The sequence below is a fragment of the Myotis yumanensis genome, unplaced genomic scaffold, assembly GCF_028538775.1.
Source record: "Myotis yumanensis isolate MYYU_CA2020_CCGP unplaced genomic scaffold, mMyoYum1.0.hap1 SCAF_14, whole genome shotgun sequence".
Lineage (NCBI taxonomy): Eukaryota > Metazoa > Chordata > Mammalia > Chiroptera > Vespertilionidae > Myotis > Myotis yumanensis.
The window spans coordinates 23,739,228-23,751,819 of NW_027223765.1; the positions used below are offsets into that span (position 1 = coordinate 23,739,228).

The following is a 12,592-nucleotide window of genomic DNA, read 5'->3' on the forward strand; positions in this document are numbered from 1 at the left end:
AATTCTTTGTGGACAGACCATCAAAAGAAAACAATTTAGAAAATAACTAATTATCTTATACAGCAAGCATTATCTAATGTTAGGTGTTTCCATAGCAAAGAGTAGAGTTTATGTGTACAGAGAAGACTTAGAAAAGAGCAAAACACAGAATTAGAAGAACGTTTGAGGCCAGCTTGTCTAGTCCTTCATTTTTATTGCATATACAGAAACTAAAAGGTAAAGTGACATTCCCAAGATTCTCTGGCTAAGAGCTAATGGCTGCAGTGTTAATTTTCACTATTCTTCTCTGCCTTTGCAACAAAGAATTCTTGCCTCCACTGCAGTTAAGATCACAAGATGCATCCCTTTTAGGAATCTGGAATGCCCTTTGCACTGGGGAAACTATTGAAAATATGGTTAGACATAACAGAAATATTATTCTTGGTATATTATGAGGTAAGTAGACTGTGCAGGGACCTACAGGACTAATCATGGTATGGACACCACACTTGTGTTTGAATTAAGTTTAAGGCACTTCTGGAATAAGAATGTGCTTTTTATTTTAATAACACTTTGGGCTATAAAATAAGGGATAAAACCCGTTTTTGAATATTTCATCTTTACAAACTTGTACTTAGTTGTTCGTAAAATACCAGGACACAAATTGGCATCTTTAAAAGATACTGAAACAACCACAGTGAACCCTTTTTCGTATTTTATCCTGTCATTTATTGAATGATGCTAAAGGGTCTTTAGCATTTAGTATAGCTCCTTTATATAAGTGCAGAAATTCAGTGCCAGAGAGATTGAGATGAGTATTCATCGCAAAGGATATTCATGTACAGTTGTACTTCTGAATTTTGATAACTGTGTTTATTGTAATTCCAGATGGTCAAACTACTCCTGTCTAGAGGTGCCAATATTAATGCTTTTGACAAAAAAGATAGACGAGCTATCCATTGGGCAGCTTATATGGGTATGTGCTTTGAAAATTTATTCTTTTACATTATGTATTCAGGAAAAGTTGTGCATTTTAGTTCTTCCACTTGATGCCCAAGTGGAACCAGCCTGGTGGTATGGAGGTTTGTCAGAACAGGAGGGCATGAGTTCAGTTCTCCTGAAAGCTGTTCAAAATTAATTCTGTTTACTTTTAAAGGGAGCAACATAATAAACACAAGCCTGGGATAATTTAAATTAGTGTTTATAAAAGTCCATACTTCTGCCCATCCTTGTTTTTATGGGAATTTAGGTAGATGTTATGAAGGTGCATTAGGAAGCCTATTATTTTGGGCCAAGCACTGGGTTAAATAGGCACCAGTAGTAATTTCACAGAAAGAAACAGTATAGGCTTTTCTGTTGTAACATGATATATGTGGTTTTGGAAAAATCTTAGGATCTGCAAACTTGCACTCTAGAACTAATAGAGCTCATCGGAAAATAGTTCTGGAGCAGACCACCCAAAATTTATGCAACTTTGTGGCCAAAATACTAACAAAAACATTAATTGGCTCTTGAAATAACTTGGCCAGCCAGTGAGGAAGCAGATCACCATACCTCAGGGTACTTTAAAAGGCTCAGAAAGAGCAGAATAGAAATGCTGTCTTGTAGGTGAAAGTGGATCTCTAAGCATGGAGGAAGTACAGCCTGCCACAAACCTTGCAAGTCCTGCAAGGCTGGGGTTGTGCCTCTGGTAGGAAGCCATGGATACAGGCTTTCGCTTTTCAAGCTTCTTGAAATAGAACTGAAAGAACTCCTTCCTTTGCAGCCGTGGAGCTCAGAGCTTTTTCTCTTCCCACCAAAGGGTGTCCGTCTTTCTGCTTCCACTATTCAGGCTCCTCTGGCTTAGGAAGAATCGTATATGGACCGACATATCTTCTGTATAATACTGGTATTCCTGATTTACCACTCACATACCTGACATCTAGCTAGCCACCTTTCTTACAGGCATAGCTTATCCTCATTACTCCCTGCTCTGGATTTTATCTTTTTCTATATTTCACTTAAAAGTAAAAGAGTAAAGGAAGATTCAAAGGAAGATTATTAATTTTAAAACTATTAAAATTTTGAAATGTGAAAATACAAGAAAACAACTTAAACCAGTTATCAGTAACCCTAAGGTCTAGGAAAATCCTTTGCTTATAGTAGAAATAACCACAAGCAGTAGAATCCATCTTGAATAGCAAGTCTAACCGTTAGTGTGGGTGCAAAGGAAAATAAAAAATGAAGGCTAATGTCATTGTCATCTGGTCCCTATTTTGAAAGCCAAAAGCTGAAAATCTTGGTCTTTTGGTGTTTGTCTCATACCAAAGTTTTGTGCCTCTAGTTATGTAATGGGCAATTTTACTATTCACTGACGGTGTACATCAAGCATGTCAAACTCAAAGGCTAACATGGGCAAAATAAATAAGGCATGTGGCCTGCGGGCTGCAAGTTTAACATGCTTGATGTACATCCAGAAGCAAGTCTCCTCTGGCATCCTAACTTCCCCTCCTCACAGCCCACAGATTTTAAATCTTAGAAACTTTCTGAATATTCTGGTGTAGCTTATTCTTAAAGACAGCTTAGAAATAGCTAGTCTGTGTGATTTAAATTATATGCCTCATGTGAAAGGTTTACACATTAAGCAAAGTGCATTAGGCCTTTTACCTCCAAAGAATTAAACTTGACTTAACAGCTGTTTCCATGCAGTTGGAGGCCAGGGAATTTTATAGGTTATCTCTAAAATGGAGCTTCCAGAATAGCTGGGTGTGTGTATCTCACTGGCCCTGAGATGGCTTTGTTTTTCTTGATCCCCTAAGTGTCACTTTTCAGGCCAATTGTGAATTGGAAAAGGTATTCGTGTTTCTTGGACCTCACTGTCCATTTAATTTTTTAGCACAAACATTCAGAAATTCATAATTCTTCTTCCCCTTTCTCTTATTTCAGCATGGAAAGAGGAGTATTGACACATAGTTTCTAAAACTACTCAGCTGTTTTAGGCACTCAGGATTAAAGAGAGCTAAACATGAAAGTAGGGAGCTCTCGACCAGTCTAATAGCAAGCTTAAGTCAGGTCATTGTCACCTCTAGGTTATATTCAGAGAATCTATCAATATCAGAGTAAGAGACATTAGGATTACATGTATTAATCTTATATAATTTATTTCCCACAGGCTTCCTTGTTTGCCCTGGCCTTCTTACCCCCTGGTTGATGCTTCCCTTACTTTTCTCTTAGGGTCTATTCTTACCCTTATGCTATTACTGAATTCTCTGTCAAGTGTTCCCCAGTCCCACCTCTGTCCCCAGAATGAATTGATCATTTCCCATCCCTACCCCTTTTTTGCTTCTTCCGCGAACCTTCATTTAAAATCCCTTTTAAGCATTCATCTTTTCTATTGCTTTCAGTACTTTTAGCAATATCCAACCAAGCTCTACCTCAGGTCACCTTACCGTGATGACAGACATAAAAGGTACTGAATAAGTATTAATTACCTTGATTAGCAACTCATTATTTCTTCTTGAAGCAATGCATAATTTGAATGGATTTAAAATGACATTTTTTCTCCATCCTTTCCTTTCCATAAAAACTTATAAATTCTAAGCATAGCTCATTTTACTTTTCTTATACATTCATAAACAACAGAAGAAAAAAGTAGGAAAATTTCAAAATTCCTGAAGTATAGTGATTATATTTATCAAATTCACATTGCAGAGATATAATTTTTTAAAAGGATGTTGTTGACTACAGAATTATGTATACTATGGATGTCATTTTTTAAAATACACGTTGATGAATTAAATGAAGTCTAATCCCATTGGTAGCATCATTCTGTACATTGACAAGAAAGACACATACTTGAAGACAGAGGGTTCACCCAGCTAGAACAATATCATTTATTTCACTCTAGAACTTTCTTTCCTTTTTTCTTTTAAATAAGTCACCTCCAAACTGGCTGTAGCTGGTTTTGCTCAGTGGCTAGAGCATCGGCCTGCGGACTGAAGGGTCCCAGGTTCGATTCTGGTCAAGGACATGGTGCCAGGTTGCAGGCTCGATCCCCAGTAGGGGGCGTGCAGGAGGCAGCCAGTCAATGTTTCTCTCTCATCATTGGTGTTTCTATCTTTCTCTCTCTCTCCCCCTCTTCCTTCCTCTCTGAAATCAATAAAAATATATTTAAAAATATATATATGTTTATGTTTGCATATCCTGGATGTTATAAGTTCTGATTTTCACTGCATTATAATAAATTCAAGTAGCTGTCTTTCTTTGGATCAGAAAGTAATGTGTAATGAGGGATCATTTGTACCAGTTAATACTCATATTATATGATAGTCACATGTAATTTGGCACCTAATTGTTCTTTTTTCCCTAAAAATATCATTTAAAAATTTTTTTTCATATTGAGATGGGGAAAAAATAGGTGAAAGGATTCACTTTAATTGATAATTTATATATAAACAACTAAATCTACTTGACCCTGTGTGTCTTGTTATATGCTTGCCTAATTTTTTAAGAGAGGGGGGCCTATGTTTGAAGGTTTCATTTTTACAGTTATTAACTTAACATTCCCTGTGAATGGATATAAAAACCGAGATCATGAGCAATTTATTTAATGTAACAAATAATTATTGGGTGCCTATTTTGTATATAACACTGTTCTCAGCCCCATGGAATATAGCAAGACGTAAAACATAAGAGCATTCCGTATTTTCCTCTGAAGATAGATATTTGGGAAGCTAATGCATAAAAGCAATTAAAGAGTTAAATACTTATTCAAATTTAAGAAACCTCATAAGATATTATATGCTTATTAGATAGTATTTACAGATACATGGTGCTTTGGGCTAAAAGGGCTTCTGGGGAAGAGAGGTGGTTGGTCAGGGAAAATGGGAACTGACATGGGCCTTCAAGAATTAGTAGTAGCAATGTTTGAAAAGAGACATCCAAGCAGAACATTCCACACAATGAAGGAATCCCATGAACAGAGGCACAGAGGTGCAAAGGAAAATGGAAGGAGAAGGCACTGTATAATCTCATTAAATTCGAGAAAATATAAAAGAAGAATAGTGGTTCTCCCATCTTCCAGATCCGTGTTCCCCTTCCTGGCCTCCATGTGTGGTTGGGTGGTGCTCAGACTAGTTCTGACTAATGAAATGAAAGCAACATCACCTCTGAGGCTCTGCAGCCTATTGCCCTTCTGGTACAGTGACTGACCAACCACCTTCAAAATGGGGTCAGCTGCATTAACCTGGGTGCTTAAATGCCTGAGAAGAGCCCTCTTGCCAAGCTATTACAGTCATAATGAAAAATAAAATGCTAATTTTTTAAGCCACTGAGATTGGGAGTTGATCATTAAACGCAGTATATATATAATCTAGCCTATCCTGATTGATACATGGCTGAGTAACAAACTAAGTTGGTTAAGGACATCTTGTGGAAATACTAGAGGAAAAGAGATTTTTAACTGCATGTTCTAAATACCTAACATACTTAAGAAAAAACCTCAAATCACTTCCAAATTTCTAAGTGGAAGATTTCACTAAGGAAGAGAAACATAAATTAATGTCTTACACTAAACATATAAAGTTAACCTCAGAATTTGAAAAGGCATTAAAACCTTAAAAACAACAAGGTCTAAGCAAAAGAAGAACTAAAGATTGCAGGGTTATCATTTCATTAAATAATCAATACCTCTGTCAACATTTATTTAAAAGTATCCTGGCTCTAGTTGGTTTGGCTCAGTGGATAGTGTCAGCCTGCGGACTGAAGAGTCCCAGGTTCGATTTCGGTCAAGGGCACATGCCCGGGTTGCAGGCTCGATCCCCAGTAGGGGGCGTGCAGGAGGCAGCCGATTGATGATTCTCATTGATGTTTCTATCTCTCCCTCTAAAACCATTAAAATTATATTTAAAAAATAAGTTTGTTTAAGAAAAAAGTATCCTGAATTCTTTATATTTTTCTTCCATCCTGTCTCTGGTTATAATGTGATTTATTGGTAATTTGTCATGCATTATCTAGTTAATTTGCATTTTTACCTTCCTTTAAAGATGTTCAGGATTATATTCATATTTTCCATATGCTGATATATTTATTTTTTCTTCATAAACACATTTTCAGGTCACATTGAAGTAGTAAAATTACTTGTGGCACATGGAGCTGAAGTGACGTGCAAGGATAAGAAGTCTTACACACCTCTTCATGCTGCAGCCTCTAGTGGAATGATCAGCGTAGTCAAGTACCTTTTAGACCTTGGAGTTGATGTAGGTTTATAGACTGAGCACTATAAGGGAGTGGAGAATTTTATATGTTTGTGATTTTACTATTGGTAGAAATTACTTCAGATTTAAAAGATGATTTTATACAATAATTTTTATGTCTTTTAACCAGATATACTTATAGTCCTTTACATAATATATAGTGCACTGATATCTGATGAAGACATGTAATTAGTCAAAGTAGATGAAGAGGTAAAATACATTTCAAAGGTGAATGTTTGAGTGACAAAAGTTTTTACTTCTCCATCGTATTCCAGGCTCTGTAGTTCCATTTCAGCTATGAAAACCAGCAGCTCAGACTTACATGAATTATTTTTTCTAAGTGGCTAGGTTACGGTTAGTCTTATTTGCCCACTTAGTCTAATATTCCCTTTAAATGACTGTAGCAATTCACATTACAGGATATTGGCAAGAGATAGGCAGGAAAACTAGAGTTTCTTGCCCATCAACCATAAATGTTTGGTTAGAAAGGATTGCTGCTTTATCTGAATATATTTGATCCTGGAATTATAGCTTAGAATACCTGTAGCTTTCACAGGCCATCCTTTTAAGCAGGAGTACTTTTTATCCAAGAGTATATTTACTCTAATTTTAAATACAGTTCTGACAACCTCCTCTGGTTCTTAAAACATAGATTTTAGGAGCAACAAATTAGGAGAGAAGGAAGTCTCTGCTAGATGAATGCAGTTTAGATCAGACAAACAAGAAAGAGGTAGATAGTAGCCTCTGGTCGGCCAAAGAATATATGGTGACTATAGAGCTCCGTAGACTTAATTTAAGGACTGTGGGAAGCACTTTGCCTAAAGCAAGCAAGTAATTACTAAAGTGTGGGGATCTTGAAAAGTCTCAGAAATCTAAACACATTTTTAGGCATCTCAACAGTTCCTATAGCTCTATTTTCAACAGTAACATAATGCTTTAAAAGTCTCCTGATCTAGATAAATGAGACAACCTTGTTTCTGATCTCTGTTCAAGTTCCTTTCTGATGCAATTTTTAAAGCTTATTTTATTGAGAGTAAAATTACATTGTACACACTTTAAAATAGTCAGACTTAGAGCTGTTTAGTGACATGTGGCCTCCAATTGCATGATTTATTAGTTTCCTACGGCTGCCTTCACAAATTACCATAAAGTAAGTGACTTTAAACAGATTTAATCTCAAAGTTCTGGAGACTCTGAGGGAGAATCTATTCCATGTCTATTATCTTTTGTTGATTAAATCTAAGTACTTTGACTAAAGTCACATGCTACATTTTTACTTCCCCCAATTTCTGTTACCAGGTATCTGAGAAAAGAAAATGGCATGTAAAGTTGTGATAAGTGGGGGCCAACTACAAGGTTTGAGGGCACAATTTCCATACAAGACTATCTTTACTTCTGACCAACTACAAGTTTGGGCATTTCCCAAAACTACCTTCAGGTTTCCTAATTCACTAGAATCACTCAAAAAACTCAGTAAAAGCTATTATACTCACAGTTATGGTTTATTATACAGCAGAGATGCAAATGAAGATATCTGAAGAGACACATAGGACAGAGTTCAGGAGTATTCTTAATGCAAAGCTTCCATTGGCCTCTCCCATGGAGTTAGGACTCCTTACTCTCAAAGCATTAGTGTATGACAATATGCGCATGGTATTGCCAACAAGAAAGATTCACCTGAGCTTCCTTTTTAGTGTTTTTATTGGATTTCCATTACATGGGGATGATTGATTTTATCAGTTGCCCACATTGTTGATTTCATTCTCTAAATCCAATGATACCAAAGGGCCCTAAGACTCATCAGCTATCGCCAGTACTACTTTAAGATCCAGTGTAGCCAGCTCCCTCCCTAAACAAGGACACTCCTTTGCGTATGCTGTGTATTACCTCCCAGAAGACAAGGTCAAAGACCAGACATTTCTTTGGCAAAGGTCAGATTCTTTACTACACAAAAGTCATGTAGACTTTTGCCCATTTTATTTATTAGAAAAAAGAATAACTTGAGTTGCATGAATTATTTCTCAGTATTGAGCATATTTTGAGCACATTTATTTTGGTAAAATGTCAATATGTAAGACTGGAAAATGTCTAGAGCCCAAGTTGTAAAAATATATTAAATAGAAAAAAATGCCACTCATTTAAAAAATTTTCTGATACCTACTACTTTTGTCACTGTACGTGAAAAGGCTAAGCATGTGCGCATTATTCAATAATATCTCAGAATTTTCTGTTTGTGTTCATTTTTTCATGATTCTTAGAGTTAATTCTCTAAATGTCCTTTACCTGGAAGTCTTTTATATCTCACTAAAATATCTCTCTTGGAATCATTCCGTTTTGTCATGCAGTAGACATTGTACATGTGAATTATATTCTCTGTACAAAATGCTGTTTGATACAAAAATGCTGTTTTTAATGTTCATTATTTTAAAAGAAGTTGAGAATTATAAGCCTATCTGTATATTTATCCCTGTTTCTCACTTTAATAATTTGCTTGCAAGCAAAATGTTGTTAAAATAACTCACAACAAGGATAATTAGAAACACTACTTTAACATTGACATTTTGTTTTCTCCCAATAGATGAATGAACCAAATGCCTATGGAAATACACCTCTTCATGTAGCCTGCTATAATGGACAAGATGTTGTAGTGAATGAACTTATAGATAGTGGTGCTAATGTAAATCAGAAGAATGAGAAAGGATTTACTCCTTTGCACTTTGCTGCTGCCTCAACACATGGAGCGCTGTGCTTAGAGCTCCTGGTGGGCAATGGGGCTGACGTCAATATGAAGGTAGGAATACAATTGGAATCCACACTAGTATTTAGGAGTTCACTATTTAAAACAATATCAGTAACATATCATTCCTCAACAAAAAGTAACAAATTACTGATACAAGAACATAGATGAATCTTTAAAATATGTTGAGTGAAGCCTTACACAAGAATATATATATACACTATTTCCATTTCTGTCAAATCTAGAACAGTTGAAATTCCATTTACATGGTGTTCCAGATTCTATAGTTTAAAAAACAGCCTGGCTGATGTGACTCAGTGGTCGAATGTCGAATACCAGGAGGTCATGGTTCAATTCCTGGTCAGGGCACATGCCTGGGTTGTGGGCTCTAGTAGGGGGCATGCAGGAGGCAGCTGATCAGTGGTTCTCTGTCATCATTGATGTTTCCATCTCCCTCTCCCTTCCTCTCTGAAACCTCAGTGGTATGTGTATGGGTGTTCACTGTAATACTCTTTCAACTTTTCTATTTTGAAATTTTTCACAATGTTGCCAATTGGATGGCTTGTTTGCTTGAAAATATGAATATAAAATTAAAGAATCAAATACCTAAATAGGTATTTATGAAATAAATCTAATACTCCATTATTATAATGAATGACATGATGGGTTTTTTTTCTTCTTTTAATCTTTATTTTTGAAGGTATTATATAGATCCTTTTGACATGAGAGTTTCTTAAGGAGATCTGCATTATACAGTTTTTTCTTTTTTTTTTTTTTTTTAATATATTTTATTGATTTTTTACAGAGAGGAAGGGAGAGAGAGATAGAGAGTTAGAAACATCGATGAGAGAGGAACATCGACCAGCTGCCTCCTGCACATCTCCTACTGGGGATGTGCCCGCAACCCAGGTACATGCCCTTGACCGGAATCGAACCTGGGACCTTTCAGTCCGCAGGCCGACGCTCTATCCACTGAGCCAAACCGGTTTCGGCTGCATTATACAGTTTTAGTGTAAACTTGGCACTTACCACATTTCAGTTTTGAATATATACACAGAAGGTATGTTGAATATTGTGAAGGATTAGAATTATAAAACAATTCCTTTCCTTTTTTGGTGGTCATGTATATGTTTTGATTTGTTAAATAATTTTGGGGAAGAAAAGACTTTACCTAACTCAAGCATTGTTTTCATGTTTAGAACTCCTTTTAATTTCAGAACTTTCACATTAAATACACACATGCACATCTAGTTTGATTTATTATTTTAAGTAATTTGAGAAAATACCTAACAAAAATAATATATCAGTTTTTAAGTGAATTATGGGCTGAGGTTAATTACAACATTGACTTTTCCTTGGTTGAGGAGGGATTCAATATTTCTTAAAATGAAGGAATTAGAGCAATGTGAAATTTTTGAAATGTGGGAAGCACATCCTGGCTGTGTCCCACTCCCGATTATATGGCTTGGTTAGTATCCTGTGCTTCAGTTTCCCCACTTATGAGATAGGAATGATAGTAAGATTACACTGTACCTACCATGCAGAGCTTTTTATAAACTGTAGGCATTGTTTTTTTTTTTAATTTGTGCTTTATAATACACATGCTAAGAAATTAGTTCATAATTTTCAACAACTGTTTTACCTCCATAGCTTCAGCTAAACTTAACACTTGAGTAATAGTTATACAAAATAAAAATACAAGAGAATATTAAAAATGAAACTAAGGATTACATATTATGGATAGGATAATTATTTTAATTTTTTTTTGTTTGATTATTTCAGAGCAAAGATGGGAAAACCCCACTGCACATGACTGCCCTCCACGGTAGATTCTCCAGATCACAAACCATTATCCAGAGTGGTAAAAAGTATTTCTGTTTGTTTTTTTTTCTTAAATGTAGTAAAAACATCCACAAAATGAATGGTATTGAGGACTTGTCATAGTAGTCTATTTTTTAAATATTTGATGTCAGATCTCATGAAAACCAAATAAAGAAAATAAAATGCCATGTATATGTTTTTTACATAATTTCTTAAATTTATTTTTAGTTGTTTCCCCTGGATTATAAATCTAATTTCTCTAGCAGTAATGTTGGCTTTTTAAAAACATTGCTAAAGAGAAAATTCTGCCTTTCCACTGCATTATATATTATATATAAACAAAACTCTGTTGCAAATATCTTTTTTCCCCTTTTTAATATTTTGAACTATTTTTAGAATTTTCATTTACTTTTGAACTTGTATTCTTTTGCATTTGAATTAATACTAGGCAAGCTAAACTTTTAAGTAAAAAGAACTTTTAGGCGCAGTGCTTTAAAGCAATGTTTTTCAAGACATGTTTCTCAAAATAACAGCTGTTAGTGGTTTTGCAGAGGAAAAATAGGAACAGGTTCATGATCAAATACTTTGTGAAGCATTGCATGCAGTATTCCTGATGATGTGAGAGTGTGCACATTAACGTTCTGAAAAGTCTTGTTCTAAAGAAATGTGTTTAATTTTGCTTTAAAACAATGGTCTCCAAACTTATTGGACCCCAGAACCCTTAAGTATAAAATCTGTAACTCCAGTGCCTAGACCAATGTACTATGAATGAAATCTAGTTAAATCCATCAGTGTGCTTGAATAGAACTTTATCTTGATTTTCATGTAATAGATTTGTCTTGATCTTTATATAATCTAGTGTCTGATAGCATGTCCTTTATTGCAGGAGCTGTAATTGACTGTGAGGATAAAAATGGAAACACCCCTTTGCACATAGCAGCAAGATATGGCCATGAACTGCTAATCAACACTCTTATTACAAGTGGTGCTGACACTGCAAAGTAAGTACTTACCAAGGCGTCGATAGCTGTGACAGAGAAACACAGAAGGAAGTGAACTGCATTTTCCTAGATATTTTAGTTAGAAATGTGGGTTTTAGCCTCCAGCAATTACATATTGTACTAATTGCTAGAGGGTTTTTTTTCTCCTTTTTGTATTTACGATGTGGTAGAATAGAGTGTTTGGTAATACAGTTTCATTTGGTAACCAGCATAGAGTATTTTTAAATATTTTTTAACTCCAGTTCTTTCTAGATTATGCAGTTTTGATTAGAGCTTTTAATTTGTGTGGTCTGTTTATTTTTAATACTGGAGATTCGGTGCATGAAATTTGTGCACAGGGTGGGGGGATCCCTCAGCCCGGCTGGCCTGCACCCTATTCAACCCGGGATCCTTCTCGCTGGCTCCTAGTCGCTCGCCTGCCTACCTGATGGCCCCTAACTGCCTCTGCCAGAATGATCGCCCCTGCCTCGGCCCCCGCCACCGTGGCTTTGTCCGGAAGGACGTCCGGAAGATGTCCAGTCTAATTATCATATTACGCTTTTATTAGTATAGATATTTTTGGTTGCAATAATTTTGAGAGGAGGATGTTCCTGGCATATAGTGTAGTGTAGGTAGCACACAGGGGCACTGCTGAACATCCTACATGCACAGGATGGCCCCCATACACAAACAAACACACATACATACATACATACACACACAACAAAGTTTATAATGACAGTAGTGCTGTGGTTAAAAAAACCTTACTCTTTGAGGAAAATTGCTGGATAATAAGTTATGCCCACCTTTAACCTATTGCCAATTGCTCTGCAAGGTGTTAA

At 35.9% G+C, this 12,592-nt stretch overlaps 1 protein-coding gene across 9 annotated transcripts in view; it reads left to right on the forward strand.

The window, feature by feature from the left end:
• ANKRD28 (ankyrin repeat domain 28) overlaps positions 1 to 12,592 on the forward strand; it is a 139,447-nt gene that overhangs the window by 91,002 nt on the left and 35,853 nt on the right. For 8 of the 9 annotated variants that reach the window (XR_011473679.1, XR_011473680.1, XM_070433359.1 and 5 more), the window contains 5 exons: positions 868 to 955; positions 6,073 to 6,215; positions 8,791 to 9,003; positions 10,732 to 10,810; positions 11,657 to 11,771. Coding sequence is in view for 7 of the 9 variants with exons in the window: in XM_070433359.1 (XP_070289460.1) it covers positions 868 to 955; positions 6,073 to 6,215; positions 8,791 to 9,003; positions 10,732 to 10,810; positions 11,657 to 11,771 (638 nt within the window). In the remaining 2 variants the exon portion in view is untranslated. Of the gene's footprint in view, positions 1 to 867; positions 956 to 6,072; positions 6,216 to 8,790; positions 9,004 to 10,731; positions 10,811 to 11,656; positions 11,776 to 12,592 lie in introns of those variants that run through there. The other variant, XM_070433364.1, reaches the window with a different exon arrangement.